The 15,812-nt window shown below is 49.4% G+C and overlaps 1 protein-coding gene across 1 annotated transcript in view; it reads right to left on the bottom strand.

Annotated features, from left to right (window-relative positions):
• The window catches only part of CPAMD8 (C3 and PZP like alpha-2-macroglobulin domain containing 8), a 96,833-nt gene that overhangs the window by 9,102 nt on the left and 71,919 nt on the right, over nt 1–15,812 (bottom strand). The window contains exons 27-30 of the mRNA XM_040241671.1: nt 14,449–14,530; nt 3,834–3,990; nt 3,630–3,704; nt 305–470 (exon numbers count right to left, since the gene is read on the bottom strand). Coding sequence (XP_040097605.1) covers nt 305–470; nt 3,630–3,704; nt 3,834–3,990; nt 14,449–14,530 — 480 coding nt within the window. The remainder of the gene's footprint in view (nt 1–304; nt 471–3,629; nt 3,705–3,833; nt 3,991–14,448; nt 14,531–15,812) is intronic.

Below are 15,812 nucleotides of genomic sequence, written 5' to 3' on the forward strand. Positions count from 1 at the left end.
ACGCCAGAGATGCAGGTTCAACCTCTGTGTGGGGAAGACCCCTGGAGAAGGAAATGGTAAGCCACTCCAGTATTCTTGCCTGGGAAGTCCCCTGGACAGAGGAGCCTGGTGGGCTACAGCCCATGGGTTAGCAAAAGAGTCAGACACGACTTAGCAACTAAACAACAACAATAAATGTGTAAACAAAACAGAGTGAGCCAAGGACGCCTCCTTAGTTTCAAGCACGTGTCCACGAGCTGCTTCCTGGGGCCTGCTGGGCTGGCCCCACACTGTGTCTGCTGGGGTGGAGGGCAAGGGCACCTACCCTGGGTGATGGCCAGGCTGCGCAGTTTGCGCAGAGCAGCGGGGGCTGCAGGGCTGCGGAGCAGGGTCAGCGCGTAGGCAGTCAGGGCACTGCTGTAGGGGTCCGTAACCAGGGATGCACTGGACTCCAGGAAGTGTCTGGCTTTGGTAATGGCACCCCTCTCCTCCTGCAGGGTGGGGTGAGAGTGGGGTGGGAAGTGGAGCCCTGGGAGGCTGCTCAGCCTTCACTGTGCAGACCACCCTCCCGAAAGTCCCAGGGGCATGCCTGGGGAAACCATTGGATGGCTTGCAGCCCCTCACTTTGTATACTTCTGGTGCATGACTGCCTACAGCCCTGGCTTTCAAAACCCCATTCCCTTTCGTTTATTAATATGTTGGTGCCAACTTTTTCCAAATGGAGTCTGAGCACCACCATTCAACTCAGAGACACTCAGGAGGAAGCAGGGAGAGCCCTGGCTGCCCTGCCCCATACCACACGATCATCAGGCTGGCTTCTAAGACCTCCCAGCTCAGGCCCACCTCATCCTCCAAGCCTCACCTCAATTGTCACCTCCTCCGAGAAGCCCACCAGCCCTGATCATGCTCCTGCCCCACAGCATGAGCAGCTAGAGGACAGGAACCAAGTTCATTGTCCAGTGATGGCCTTAGTTCAGAGAAGCTGCCCAGTAATATAGGTTAAATGGAAAAATGAGTGAGTCAAAACATTCATGAATTTAAGGACTTCCCTGGTGGTCCAGTGGCTAAGACTCCACGTTCCCAAGGCAGGGGGCTTGGGTTTGATCCCTGGTCAGGGAACTAGGTCCCACATGCTGCAACTAAGAGTCTGTATGCAGCAATTAAAGATCCCAAAGGCTCCAAAGAGGACTGAAGATCCTGTGTGCCACAAACTAAGACCCAGTGCAGCCAAATAAATAAGTAAATACTGTTTGTTTGTTTGTTTGTTTGTTTTTAAAGTAGACATTTCTTGTCTTGTGGATCTGGAGGTCAGAAGTCTGAGATCAATGTGTTGGCAAGGTCGGTTCCTTCTGAGGGCCATGAGCAGCAGATCTGCTGCAGGCCTCTCTCCTGGCCATCTTCTCCCTATATCTTCACAGCATCTTCCTTCTCTATGCCCTAATGTCCTACTTTTCCCAGGATGCCAGTCATATTGGATGAGTACCCACCCTAAAGTCCGTGTTTTAACATGACTACCTCTATAAAGGCCTTGTCTGCAAATACAGTCACATTCTGGAGTCTTGGGGCTGGATCTGTAGCTCCCCTTCACAGATTTGTATCTTGAAGCCTTAACCCCCAATGGTTGGGGCAGGGGGTAACGGGGGACAGGCCGGCGCTTTGGGAGATTATTAGATTTAGATGAGACCAACAGAGTGGAGCTTCTCTGTCTCTCCTTCTCTCCCCTCAGCCCCATCCCACCTCTCTTCATGGTCGTACATCAAGAAAAGGCCACATGAAGACACAGAGAGAAGATGACTGACTACAAGTCAGGAAGAGACCCCTCATTAACAACTGAACTGAAAAAAAAAAAAAAGACTGAAGCAACCAGAACACCGACCTTGGACTTTCCAGACTCTAGAACCATTGGAAATGAGTGTCTTCTAGGACACAGAAGCAACCTAAATGTCCACTTATAGAGGAATGGGTAAAGGAGATGTGGTACATATATACAATGGAATATCACTCAGCCTTAAAAAGGAACAAAAGTGTGCCATTTGCAGACACGTGGATTTACCTAGAGACTGTCACACAAAGCGGGGTAAGTCAGAAAGACAAAAGCAAATACTGTATGTTAACAGATATATGTGGAGTCTAGAAAAATGGTGCAGATGAACCTCTTTGCAAAGCAGAAACAGTGTAGAGAGCAAACAAATGGACACCCAGGGGAAAAGGGGGGATGAACTGGGAGGCTGGGATTGACATATACACACCATTGTGTATAAAACATAACTAATGAGAACCTACTATATAGCATAGGGAACTCTACTCAGTGCTCTGGTGACCTAAATGGGAAGGAAATTCCAAAAAGAGGGGATACATGTACATGTGGGTTTCCCAGGTGGTGCTAGTGGTAAAGAACCCACCTGCCAATGCAGGAGACCTGGGTTCGATCCCTTAGTCACGAAGATCCCCTGGAGGAGGGCATGGCAACCCACTCCAGTATTCTTGCCTGGAGAATCCTATGGACAGAGGAGCCTGGCGGCCCACAGTCCATGGGGTCGCAAAGAGTCAGACACAACTGAAGCAGCTTAGCATGCGAGCATATGTATCTGTATAGCTGATTCACTTGCTGTTCAGTAGAAACTAACACAGCACTGTAAGGCAACTACACGCTAATAAAAAAAATTTTTTTTAAATAAAGGTCTGTTGTTTAAGCCCCTGGTCTGTGGTATTTTGTGACAGCACCCTGAGCTGACTTGGGGGTTGGGGTTTTGGGCAACCCAATTCAACCTCTTAACATGGCAAGTGAGGGGCCCTCTGGGCAAAGTGTGTGGGACATGGAGGGTCTTAGGTCACAGCAAACTCTCAACACAGCAGTTACAAATCTGCACTGTGAAGTGGAAAAATCTGAGAAGCGCCACAAATCATAATTCATCATCAGAGGTTTTAGAATTGGCACAGATGTGAGGAATGGTGGAATCCCTCACCTGGCGGCTGAGATCTGTCTATCCTGGGAGCTCCCTCTGCAGGGGACATGCCACTCCCACCTGGGACAGCCTCACAGAAGTGACAATAACCCTGGAGTTCCTTGGGACATCTAAGCCCTGCTGGGTCCAGTACTAACTGTCCCCAAAGGTTCTAGACCTTTCTCCCCCGAAGCATTCATAAGTTACATTAAAAAAAAATTTTTTTTTTTTTGCTGCACTGCACGACATGTGGGATCTTAGTTCCCAACCAAGGATCAAACCCAAGACCCTGCATTGGGAGCATGGAGTCTTTAACTACAGGACCGCCAGGGAAGTCCCATCCAACATTTTGTATCAGGCTTCCTAAAGCCAGCCCACAGGTCACTGTCCAGGATAATGGTTGAGCCTCAAATGATGCTCCAAATGGGGGCTGGGGGCTATGGACAGTCCTGGGAAGGCTCGAACTCAGGAGCACACGCATGCCCCTCATGACTACCGCCAGAATCTCTCATGCATCTGCTTAGGTCACAAGAAGTGGTAAGGTCACAGGAACTGTGGCCACTGGAAAGCATGAAAATGTCCCATTAATGAACAGAAGGAGGACAGCAAGGAAGAAAGAGAAGCTGAAGACGGCCAGCCTGGCTGGCAAGGGGAAACTGCTCGCTCGCTCCTCCAGCCCAGCATCTCCCAGGCCCCTGCACTTACCTCCGAGGCTGGGTCCACTTCCAAGAGTGCGGCCACCACGTAGGCTGTCAGGGGGACTGAGCCGTGGATCCCACCCTGTAAGAGGGTTTGCGGGTCTCACCTCAACCAGAGAGGACAGCCTCCCAACCCCACTGGCTGCAGACAAACCAGGGGAGCAAGCGGAACAAGGCCAGGGCTCCCGGAGGAGGCTGAGAGGCTGCTGACCTGAATGTCCTTGTTCAGAATCCTGCCCACTGCCGGGAAGGAGCCGTCTGCCTGCTGCTGCTGGACAATCCAGTCCTTGGCGGCTTCCAGCTCCAGAGGGTCGATGAAGATGAAGCTGCGAGCCTGGGCGAAGGACTTTAGGACAAAGGCCGTGAGCCTGAAACAGGATGGAGTACAGGCTGAGAGAGCCACAGCGTGGGCTGTCCCAAAACAAAGTCACTTCCCATGTGCCCCTTGAGGGACTGTGGTACACTCCCCACATCACCCAAGACTCTGCTTCCTTCTCTGTAAGACACCAGGGCCCAGTCTGCCCTGTTGTGAGAGCACCTGATGGAAGTGTGTGGGCACCCAGCAGGGCCTGATGATACAGCCTATTTTCCCTGTTAACTCCCTCCCACTTGGGAAGCACCTTTTCCTGAGCCTGTCAAGTCCCCCCCACCAGCACCATGTGTGAAAGACCCTCCTTGTTGCTCCTCCATAACCATTCCCCAAGAGATCCCCAGTTTTGCTGAGAGATCCCAGGGAAAAACCAGCAACCAGGTACCCTGGACACTCGGGCTCCTCTGTAGCCCTAGTCAGCCACAGCCATGAGCATTCCAGTCCCCAGGTCTGCAAATGGCTTTGGAATGGGCACATGAGGTGAGGCCCGGAGCAGCTGCAGCCATTTTGCTACCACAAGGAGAGCAGCCACTGTGCTGAGGAAGTCCACAGGGACCAAGGGGAAGAACCAGGGGCCCAAGTGCATTGTCAGGCTGCCAGGCTGGCCAGTCCTGGAGACTCCTCAGCTCTGCGGTGTGCACTGATGTACAGAATTCCTTTTTCAGTCATTTTTATATTGTTTGCAGCTGAAAACATCCCACAAACCCATTCAGTCACTCAGTTACCCAGGTCCTGAACGCAGAGTGATCCTACTTCCTTTCTTTACAGGATGAAGTCTTACTTGTTGTCCTCTCAGTATTCGCTGAGAAGTCTTCTCAATGTTCAACCCAGGGGTGTCTTCTCAGAGGAAGCCTCCCAGCACTTCCACTAGCACTTAGCACCTCTACTCTTGGATGAGCTGGCTGCTTCTAGACTCCCAGGCCCTCCCTCTGTGTTTACCCTTATCTCTGCAGCCTGTCCCTTGTTTGCCCCATCCCCCAGCCCAGCTGTTGCTGCTGCTGCTGCTGCTAAGTCGCTTCAGTCGTGTCCGACTCTGTGCGACCCCATAGACGGCAGCCCACCAGGCTCCGCTGTCCCTGGGATTCTCCAGGCAAGAACACTGGAGTGGGTTGCCATTTCCTTCTCCAATGCATGAAAGTGAAAACTGAAAGTGAAGTCGCTCAGTCATGTCAGACTCTTAGTGACCCCATGGACTGCAGCCTACCAGGCTCCTCTGCCCATGGGATTTTCCAGGCAAGAGTACTGGAGTGGGGTGCCATTGCCTTCTCCCCAGCTGTTGCTAGTGCACCCTGAATGGGAGATGACAGGGCTGGGGGATGAATGAATGAAAAAAATGAACTCAGAAGAACCACCGGATGGAAACCAGGGAGCCAAGAGGGACAAACAGCAGAACTGTCAGCAAGGGAAATGCCCCAACTTAAGATGAAAGAGTAATCTATCGTCTTCAAAATCAAGTGGTTCCCCTACTTCACACCCATCAGGATGGCTACTATCAAACAAAAACAAAACAACAGAAGACAGCAAGCCCTGGTGAGGATGCAGGGAAACTGGAACCCTTGCTCACTGCTGGTGGGAATGGAAAATGGTACAGCCACTGTGGAAAACAATATGGTGAATCCTAAAATAAAACGGAACATAGAATTATCATGTTGTTGTTGTCGTCAAGTCACTGTGGGATGTTTGCTTCTTTTGCGACCCCATGGACTGCAGCCCACCAGACTCCTCCTCTAGGCAAGGATACTGGAGTGGGTTGCCATTTCCTTCTCCAGGGAATCTTCCTGACCCAGGGATCAAACTGGTGTCTCCTGCACTGGTAAGTAGTTTTTTTTACCACTGAGCCACCAGAGAAGCCCCAGAATTATCATATGATCCGGCAATTTCACTTCTGGGTATACATCCCGAAGAAATGAAAGCAGGGTCCCCAGGAGATATCTGCACACCCATGCTCCTAGCAGTATTATTCCCCACAGCCAAACTATAAAAGCAACCCAGTGTCCACTGACAGATAAATGAACAAGAAAATGTGGTATTGAGGTAGGATGCAGATGGGCCCCTGGGCTGAGCAGTTGCAGTCTGTCAAATTTAGTACATTGGAGCTTGTTTTCCCCTGACATTTCAAGGAAAAAAGTCAATGGTAGGAGCTGAGCCCTGCTGGAGTAAAAAGATAAGATGATCACATCTCTCATTCTTGAGGTTAGGAAGTCCTCCCTAGCTGCGCATGCATGAAACAGCTCCTAGGGGGTCATAAAGGGAGGCGGCACTAACCCATAACCTCTGCTCCGTCAGGCTTCCAGAGACCCCCTCACTGGAATCCAATGTGGTTAAAAGACTCATGTGCACATCGGGAAGGGTCCTGGGTCAGGACAGGTGTGGGAAATGAAGTGTGACTGGCCAGAGGAAAACAAAAACCCAGAAAAACTACCCCCATGTAGGTGACTTAAATCACTTCTCTGGCACACTTCCCATCAAGGAGGATGCCCGCATCCTTCTCTGGGGGTGTATTTCTGCTTAGATTCTGCTCTAAATAAACTGCTTCTTTGTTCTCTTTGCACATACTGTGGCTCCAATGAACTGCGCCTGCTTCACAAACTCTCTTTGTGGAATTCTTTCTCCAAAGAAGATGAGGACTGAGGTCCTCTCACCTGCCAACATCAGTATATCCATACATTAGAACATTATTCAGCCTTGAAAAGGAAAGAAATTCTGAAAAATGCTAAAATATGGATGGACACTGGGGACGTGATGCTGAGTGGGATAAGCCAATCACAAAAAAGCAGGTACTGTATGATTTCATTTCTATGAGGCACTTAGAGTAGCCAGAATCAGAGGCAGAAAGCAGGATGGGGCTTCCAGGGTCTGGGGGGAGGTGAGAATGGGGGGTTAGCATTTAATAGGTATCAGTTCAGTTACTCAGTTGAGTCTGACTGTTTGCGACCCCATGGGCTGCAGCACGCCACCCTTGCCTGTCCATCACCAACTTCCGGAGCTTGCTCAAAACTCCTGTCCATCAAGTCGGTGATGCCATTCAACCATCTCGTCCTCTATCGTCCCCTTCTCCTCCTGCCTTCAATCTTTCTCAGCATCAGGGCCTTTTCCAGTGAGTCAGTTCTTCGCATCAGGTGGCCAAAGTATTGGAGCTTCAGCTTCAGCATCAGTCCTTCCAATGAATATTTAGGACTGATTTCCTTTAAGATGGACTGGCTGGATCTCCTTGCAGTCCAAGGGACTCTCAAGAGTCTTCTCCAACACCACAGTTTAAAAGCATCAATTCTTTGGTGCTCAGCTTTTTTTATGGTCCAACCCTCACATGCATACACAACTACTGCAAAAACATAGCTTTGACTAGATGGACCTTTATCGGCAAAGTAATGTCTCTTTTTTAATGTGCTGTGTAGGTTGGTCATACCTTTTCTTTCAAGGAGCAAGTGTCTTTTAATTTCATGGCTGCAGTCACCATCTGCAGTGATTTTGGAGCCCAAGAAAATTAAGTCTGTCACTGTTTCCATTGTATCCCCATCTATTTGCTATGAAGTGATGGGACTGGATGCCATAGGTTTTTGAATGTTGAGTTTTAATAGGTATAGAGTTTCAGATTTATAAGATGAAATGAGTTATGAGGATTGATGGTGGTGATAGCTGCACAACAATATGAATGTATTAATATCACTGAACTGCACACTTAAAATGGTTAAAATGGTAATTTTTATGTTAAGTATATATTTTAACACAATAAAAAAAAAGAAAAAGAAAATCAACTGACTTCAAGCTCTGTTTCTGCAAATTGTCAAAATCTGAAATATTAACCTTAAAATGTACTCCAAACCTACGAATCAGCTTGTCTTGGTCACTTTCTTTCCCAGATACCCCAAATCCACTCTCTTCCTTATACTCCCACGGCCCCTGTGTCAGCCTGGCACCTCATTGCTCCACCGCCCCCACCAGCCTGACCCTGTCCCATCACAAGCTCTGTACACAGCAGCCAGAGGGAAATTTCAAACACTGCAGGATCCAGATGGAACTTAGTTGCCTCTGCACTGGAAATTGTGAAATTCCCACATTCTGCTACACTGTTCTCTTTACTTTTCCATCTTAAATCAACAGGGATAAACAAACTGGGGTACATGCACACAGTTGAATATTATTCAGTAATAAAAAGAAACGCGCTATCAAGCCAGGATAAGACGTGGAGAAAATTTAAGTGCATATTCCTAAGTGAAAGAAGCAATCTGAAAAACGCTGCAGGCTCTATGATTCCAACTCTGTGACATTCAGGAAAAGGCAAAACTACGGAACTAGTAAAAGGACCAGTGGTGGCCAGGGGTGGGGGTAGGAAGGGATGACTATGCAGAGCCCATGGGATTTTTAGGGCAGAAAACTATTCTGTATGATACCTTAATGGTGGGTAGGTGACAGTGTACATTTGTCCAAACCCATAAACTATGCGAGGCAAAGGATGAACCCTAATGTAAACAATAGGCCTCAGTTAACAATAATGTAGCAAAATTGGTCCAACAATTGTAACAAATGTACGTCATTAATGCAAGATGTTCATACTGGGGGAAATTGCATCTAGGGAAGATGGAAAGCTTGGGAACTCATTCTATCTACTAAAATTTTTCTATGAATCTAGAACTGTTCTAACAAATTAAGTTTATTCGTTCAATATGCACATAGCCCAGCATGACTCAGGTTACAGCCGTGCTTTGCACCAAGCCCTCTTGCCCTCTCTGGAATAACACCCAAACTCCTCTCTCGCTCAGTCTGGCCCTGGCACCCTCTCCTCCCTTGCGGCAGGGATCTCATCCTTGCCTGTGCTGCCAGCCACACTGGCCCCCTTCTCTGGCTCAAACTTGTCAGGGCTGTCTCAGGGCCTTTGCACAGGCTGTTCACACTGCCTGGAATCCTCTCCCCTTGGATTTTCATACAGCTGTGCCCCATCTCCTTTGGAAAACCTTTCCTGACCGCCCCATATAATTGTGTACCTCATCATACCCTATCCCCTCAACAAGTTTTATTTGCTTTATCAGTTCAGTTCAGTCGCTCAGTCGTGTCCGACTCTTTGCAACCCCATGAATCGCAGCACACCAGGCCTCCCTGTTCATCACCATCTCCCGGAGTTCACTCAGACTCACATCCATCGAGTCCATGATGCCATCCAGCCATCTCATCCTCTGTCGTCCCCTTCTCCTCCTGCCCCCAATCCCTCCCAGCATCAGAGTCTTTTCCAATGAGTGAACTCTTTGCATGAGGTGGCCAAAGTACTGGAGTTTCAGCTTTAGCATCATTACTTCCAAAGAAATCCCAGGGCTGATCTCCTTCAGAGTGGACTGGTTGGATCTCCTTGCAGTCCAAGGGACTCTCAAGAGTCTTCTCCAACACCACAGTTCAAACGCATCAATTCTTCGGCGCTCAGCCTTCTTCACAATCCAACTCTCACATCCATACATGACCACAGGAAAAACCCTAGCCTTGACTAGACGGACCTTAGTCGGCAAAGTAATGTCTCTGCTTTTGAATATGCTATCTGGGTTGGTCATAACTTTCCTTCCAAGGAGTAAGCATCTTTTAATTTCATGGCTGCAGTCACCATCTGCAGTGATTTTGGAGCCCAGAAAAATAAAGTCTGACACTGTTTCCACTGGTTCCCCATCTATTTGCCATGAAGTGATGGGACCGGATGCCATGATCTTCGTTTTCTGAATGTTGAGCTTTAGGCCAACTTTTTCGCTCTCCTCTTTCACTTTCATCAAGAGGCTTTTTAGCTCCTCTTCACTTTCTGCCATAAGGGTGGTGTCATCTGCATATCTGAGGTGATTGATATTTCTCCCGGCAATCTTGATTCCAGCTTGTGTTTCTTCCAGTCCAGCGTTTCTCATGATATATTCTGCATATAAGTTAAATAAGCAGGGTGACAATATACAGCCTTGACGTACTCCTTTTCCTATTTGGAACCAGTCTGTTGTTCCATGTCCAGTTCTAACTGTTGCTTCCTGACCTGCATACAGATTTCTCAAGAGGCAGGTCAGGTGGTCTGGTATTCCCATCTCTCTCAGAATTTTCCACACAGTCAAAGGCTTTGGCATAGTCAATAAAGCAGAAATAGATGTTTTTCTGGAACTCTCTTGCTTTTTCCATGATCCAACAGATGTTGGCAATTTGATCTCTGGTTCCTCTGCCTTTTCTAAAACCAGCTTGAACATCAGGGAGTTCACGGTTCACGTATTGCTGAAGCCTGGCTTGGAGAATTTTGAGCATTACTTTACTAGTGTGTGAGATGAGTGCAATTGTGCGGTAGTTTGAGCATTCTTTGGCATTGCCTTTCTTTGGGATTGGAATGAAAACTGACCTTTTCCAGTCCTGTGGCCACTGCTGAGTTTTCCAAATTTGCTGGCATATTGAGTGCAGCACTTTCACAGCATCATCCCTCAGGATTTGAAACAGCTCAACTGGAATTCCATCACCTCTACCGGCTTTGTTCATAGTGATGCTTTCTAAGGCCCACTTGACTTCACATTCCAAGATGTCTGGTTCTAGATTAGTGATCACATCATCATGACTATCTGGGTCGTGAAGATCTTTTTCGTACAGTTCTTCTGTGTATTCTTGCCACCTCTTCTTAATATCTTCTGCTTCTGTTAGGTCCATACCATTTCTGTCCTTTATCGAGCCCATCTTTGCATGAAATGTTCCCTTGGTATTTCTAATTTTCTTGAAGAGATCTCTAGTCTTTCCCATTCTGTTGTTTGCCTCTATTTCTTTGCATTGATCGCTGAAGAAGGCTTTCTTATCTCTTTTTGCTGTTCTTTGGAACTCTGCATTTAGATGCCTATATCTTTCCTTTTCTCCTTTGCTTTTCGCCTCTCTTCTCTTCACAGCTATTTGTAAGGCCTCCCCAGACAGCCATTTTGCTTTTTTGCATTTCTTTTTCTATGGGGATGGTCTTGATCCCTGTCTCCTGCACAATGTCACAAACCTCTGTCCATAGTTCATCAGGCACTCTATCTATCAGATCTAGGCCCTTAAATCTATTTCTCACTTTCACTGTATAATCATAAGGGATTTGATTTAGGTCATACCTGAATGGTCTAGCGGTTTTCCCTACTTTCTTCAATTTGAGTCTGAATTTGGTAATAAGGAGTTCATGATCTGAGCCACAGTCAGCTCCTGGTTTTGTTTTTGTTGACTGTATAGAGCTTCTCCATCTTTGGCTGCATAGAATATAATCAATCTGATTTCAGTGTTGACCATCTGGTGATGTCCATGTGTAGAGTCTTCTCCTGTGTTGTTGGAAGAGGGTGTTTGCTATGACCAGTGCATTTTCTTGGCAAAACTCTATTAGTCTTTGCCCTGCTGCATTCCGCATTCCAAGGCCAAATTTGCCTGATATGAGAAATTATATACTTGAAGTAGTAGCTTTAAAACATATCCACAAATGCCTTGCTTCTTCTCCTTTCCAGCAGTGGAACAGTATAGGCTGTACCTAGTGACTGGACTTGTGGGGGTGACAGTATGATTCAGGAAACCAGATGATAAAAGCCTGTGGCGCCCTCCTTACTTTCTCTCTTTGATTTTTATTTCAGGGGAAGTAAGCTGCCATGCTGTAAGGACATGCAAGCAGCCCTATGGAATGGTCTTCAGTGAGAAACCCAGGCCCCCTGTCAACAGCCATGGGAGAGGACCAATTGGGAAACAAATGCTCCAGCCCTAGTCAAGCCTTTCGATGATGATAGCTCCAGCCAATACCATGACTGTAACCTTGGGAGGGGTCATGAGCCAGCAATGCCAGCTAATCCACGCCTGAATTCCTGACCCACGAAACTGAGACAATAAATATTTGTTGTTTTAAATGGCTATGTTTTGGAGGTAACTTATTACACAGCAGTAGCTAATATTACATCTCATGAAGGGTCTCTCTTTCTCTCTTGGAGGCAGGGACTGTGCCTTTCTTGTTCCCTTGGAACTAGAACAATAGCTTGGCAAATATTAAACACTTGGATGAACAAACGAATAAATGAATGAATGTACATTGGATGCACAGGAACCTATCTATAACAGACCCTGAGATTAAAAGAAGTTGGACTGGATCCTGGACTTTCCACCCAAGTATTTAGGTGGTGCTAGTTTAGTCGCTAAGTCGTGTCCAACTCATGCGACCCCATGGACTGTAGCCTGCCAGGCTCCTCTATCCATGAGATTCTCCAGGCAAGAATACTGGAGTGGGTTGCTATTTCCTTCTCCAGGGGATCTTCCCAACCCAGGAATCAAACCCGGGTCTCCTGAACTGCAGGCAGATCCTTTACTGACTGAGCTATGAGGGAAGCCCTAAGTATTTAGGGAGTGGTACTAACAAGGCACCCATCCCAGTGGGTACCTGGCCCTGTGATGAGCATCCTTACACCCTTATCCCAGTGCCTCCTAGATCCTGGTCTTGAGAGGGATGTGTGGTGAGGAAACAGAAAAGTTGAGCATCTGGTCTAAGGTCACACAGTTCACACAAGACTGAGACTAGGTTTGCTCAGCTCCAGGGTGGATGCCCCGTGTATTGCTATTGCCCATGTCCTGTGCTTCCGGCAACTTTGATCTATGAAGAGGTTTTACAAGGCCAAGGAGGAGAGGCAAACGTGCTGGGTGTCTCGTTTCCATGACCACAGCAGAATTCATCTTCTCTTGTTCAGTGTGTGTGAGAACTGTGGGAAGGCGTACACAGATCACAGCTCACTATTTCTGAGTGATGGAGGCCTCTTGGAACTGTCAGGACTTGGCCAGCTTTCAGAGAGTGACTCAATGACTTCAGCCATCCCCGAGAGTGGGTGGGGGCCTCTGCTTGCTAGAGCATGACTGTGGCCTTGCCTCAGGGGCTGTCAGCAAGGCAGGGTCCTGGGACAGAAATGGGACAGACTTCTGGGGACTGCGGAGCTGAGCAGGTCACCAACGCTGGGCCCCTCTGGAGCCGAGTGAGTGACTCTGCACTGCAGTGTGGGCTCAGCCAGCTGTGCCCCTGTGCCCCTGGCCCTGGGCACTGCTGCTGTGCAGTGGACACTGTTGATTTAAGGACCAGACACTTTCCATGCCCACAGGTGCTGCAGGTGCCATCCAGGTGTGGCACTGAGAAGGAGGCCCCACTAGAAACAGGAAGTTGGGGGTACCCTACTTCCTCAGTCAGCCCCAAAGTGGATGAGGCAAATCCCTGATGATGCCAAGAACTCCTAGGGAGTAAGACATAAGTATATGCAGGTCCTCCCTGCCCTAGCTGACCCTGAAAGCCAGAGGAAGCCACTGGGAAATCTGACCCCAGAATGCTCCTCCTGAACTCTCCAACGCAGCGTCAAGGCAGTGGTCTGGCCTCTCCCAGTCCATCCCCTCCTGCTCAGGGTAACCCCATTCCTGGGTCCAGTGGCCTCTGAGGAGGCTCAGAGAACCCAGGACTCATCCACAAGGGGCCGGAGAGCAGGGGTTCCGTTCCTGGGCACTGTGGCAACAACAGCGGAAGCAGAAACAATAGCAGCCACTGCTTCCAGCTCCACCACACGCAGGCCAGGAAGAAACCCCCCCATCCCAACCAAACCTCTAACCCCCAGGCGCTAGGACCATGGCTGTCTCCACTTTCCACACAGGCTCCTCATCACCCTGAAGTGAAAGTAAAGTGAGTCGCTCAGCCGTGTCCGACTCTTTGCGACCCCATGGACTGTAGAGTCCATGGAATTCTCCAGGCCAGAATACTGGAGCAGGTAGCCGCTCCCTTCTGCAGGGGATGTTCCCAACCCAGGGATCAAACCCAGGCAGATTCTTTCGCCAGCTGAGCCACAAGGGAAGCCCACCACCCTGGGGACTGAGAAATAGAACGTTCCCTGCCACGTCAGTAAACAAGGTTGCCACAGTCATCAGCCACTGCAGCCCTCCCAGTGTGAGCGGGTGAGCCCTGAGGGAACTCAGGAAGGAGAAGAACAGCGGCGTCTAGCAGCCATCAGACGGCAACACTCCCTACGGTGACCCCCGAGGAAAGAAAGCTCAGGAGGTGGAAACACAGGATGCCGGCACTGGCCCCAGAGAGCTGCGGTGCATGTGAAAGAAACTGTCTCGGTGCGACCAGATTCTTGCATCTTCCCACACACAGAAAAGGACTAAATTCCTCAACTTGGGTTATTTGGTTTTCTTTAATTAATAATAATCTTTTGATGTTCAGACACCTGCCCTTTGTTACAAAACTTCTATATAACCTGGCTCCTCCCCTTGCCTCCATGGAGCAGTTCTCTCAGGGTTACTTGAGACGTCTCCTGGGCCTGAAGTCCTTAAAAGTTTCTGCCAAATAAAACATAACTCTCAACCTTTAGGTTGCATGTACTTTGTCAGTCGACAGAATCAAGCCCCAGGGGTCCTGGCTATGCTGTGCTGGACATGAGGCTGTGGTTTCACGTGGGGGAACCTCAGTAGCCATGCCTGGGGAACGAGGACTCACCACATACTCCCCGACTCGTCCCGCTCTCCAAAAGCACTATAGGAGCCGTCCTGGTGCTTGTAGGTCAACTGTCTCTGGTAGCCTGTGGGGCAAGAGGGGACAGCACCCTGGTGAATGGCTGGCTGGCCAACATTCTACCCCAGGACCCCCAAAACAATACCACACCCACATGGGGGGGGTCCCTGAAACTGCCCCATGCCCACATCTGAGGTCCTTGAAACTGTCTCACAACACAGCTAGGGCTCTTGAAACTGCCCCACACCTATAGCTGGGATCCTTGAAACTATCCCGCATGCACAGCTGGAGGGATTGAAACCTCTAGTTTATTTCTCTTTTGTTTCCTGATATCACCCCTTTATGACTCCTGGCAACACACTGGCCTTCAGTCATGCCTGGTGGGGTGGGACAGTGAAATGCATTATCTCCAGGCAGGGCCCTTTGCCACACACCCTCACCCACCCCAGCACCTGAAGAGGCTGTTGCTCTATCCACTGGAGCCAGAGCTTCGTTTGCTCAGATCAGCGAGGGATTGAGGAGGACAAGAAGGAGGAGAGTCAGTGGGGCTGGGGCCTCCAAAGCAGGGCCAGGCAGTTGGGCTTATTGTGAGGGCAGCAGGGGGATGAGAGGAGGGGGTGAGGGGGCAGAGGTAGTGGGTGGATTGTCGGGTCTGGAGAGGAAGCAGACACTGGGGAGGTGGGACAGTCTAGGCGACCAAGACATGGGCTTGGACCGGGGGGTGGCGACGGGCAGGGAGGAGCTCTGCAATAGTGTCAGAGCTACCTTAACTGAACAAGATGTGAAGAAAACAAGAATGCAGAGGGTGCTAAACACAGCATCCTGACCAGCAGGACGCACCGATCTACGTCCGTGGAGCCTGGGGAAGAGGGAGCAGGAGCTCAGACCGGGGTGGACAGCATCCCCCCGATCACGTCCGCCTGGAACCTCAGAATGTGACCTTACGGGGAGTGAGGGTCTTTACAGATGGAATTACACTTCTGAATCGGGCTGGGCCCTAAACCCAATGACTGGCATCCTCAGAGAAGAGAGGGAAACGACCAGAAGCCCGCCAGGACAGCGTCCTGGGATAGCCGCTCCCTCAGAGCCTCCTGACAGAATCAACATTGTTGACACCTTGATTTTAGTCCTCCAGCCTCCCGAATCATGAGGGAACTGAGACGTGGAGTATTTCCTGCCGTATCAGTAACAAGGGTGCCGCGGTCACCAGCCACTGCAGCCCTCTAATATGAGCTGGTGAGCCCTGGGAGCGCTCAGGAAGGAGGACACTTGCCATCTAGATCGAGTCTACCGTCACACTGCCACCGCTCCCTGCAGTGAGCCCCAGGGGAGCTGGGGATGTGCATAAC

Source organism: Oryx dammah, unplaced genomic scaffold (genome assembly GCF_014754425.2).
Source record: "Oryx dammah isolate SB20612 unplaced genomic scaffold, SCBI_Odam_1.1 HiC_scaffold_5, whole genome shotgun sequence".
Classification (NCBI taxonomy): Eukaryota; Metazoa; Chordata; class Mammalia; order Artiodactyla; family Bovidae; genus Oryx; species Oryx dammah.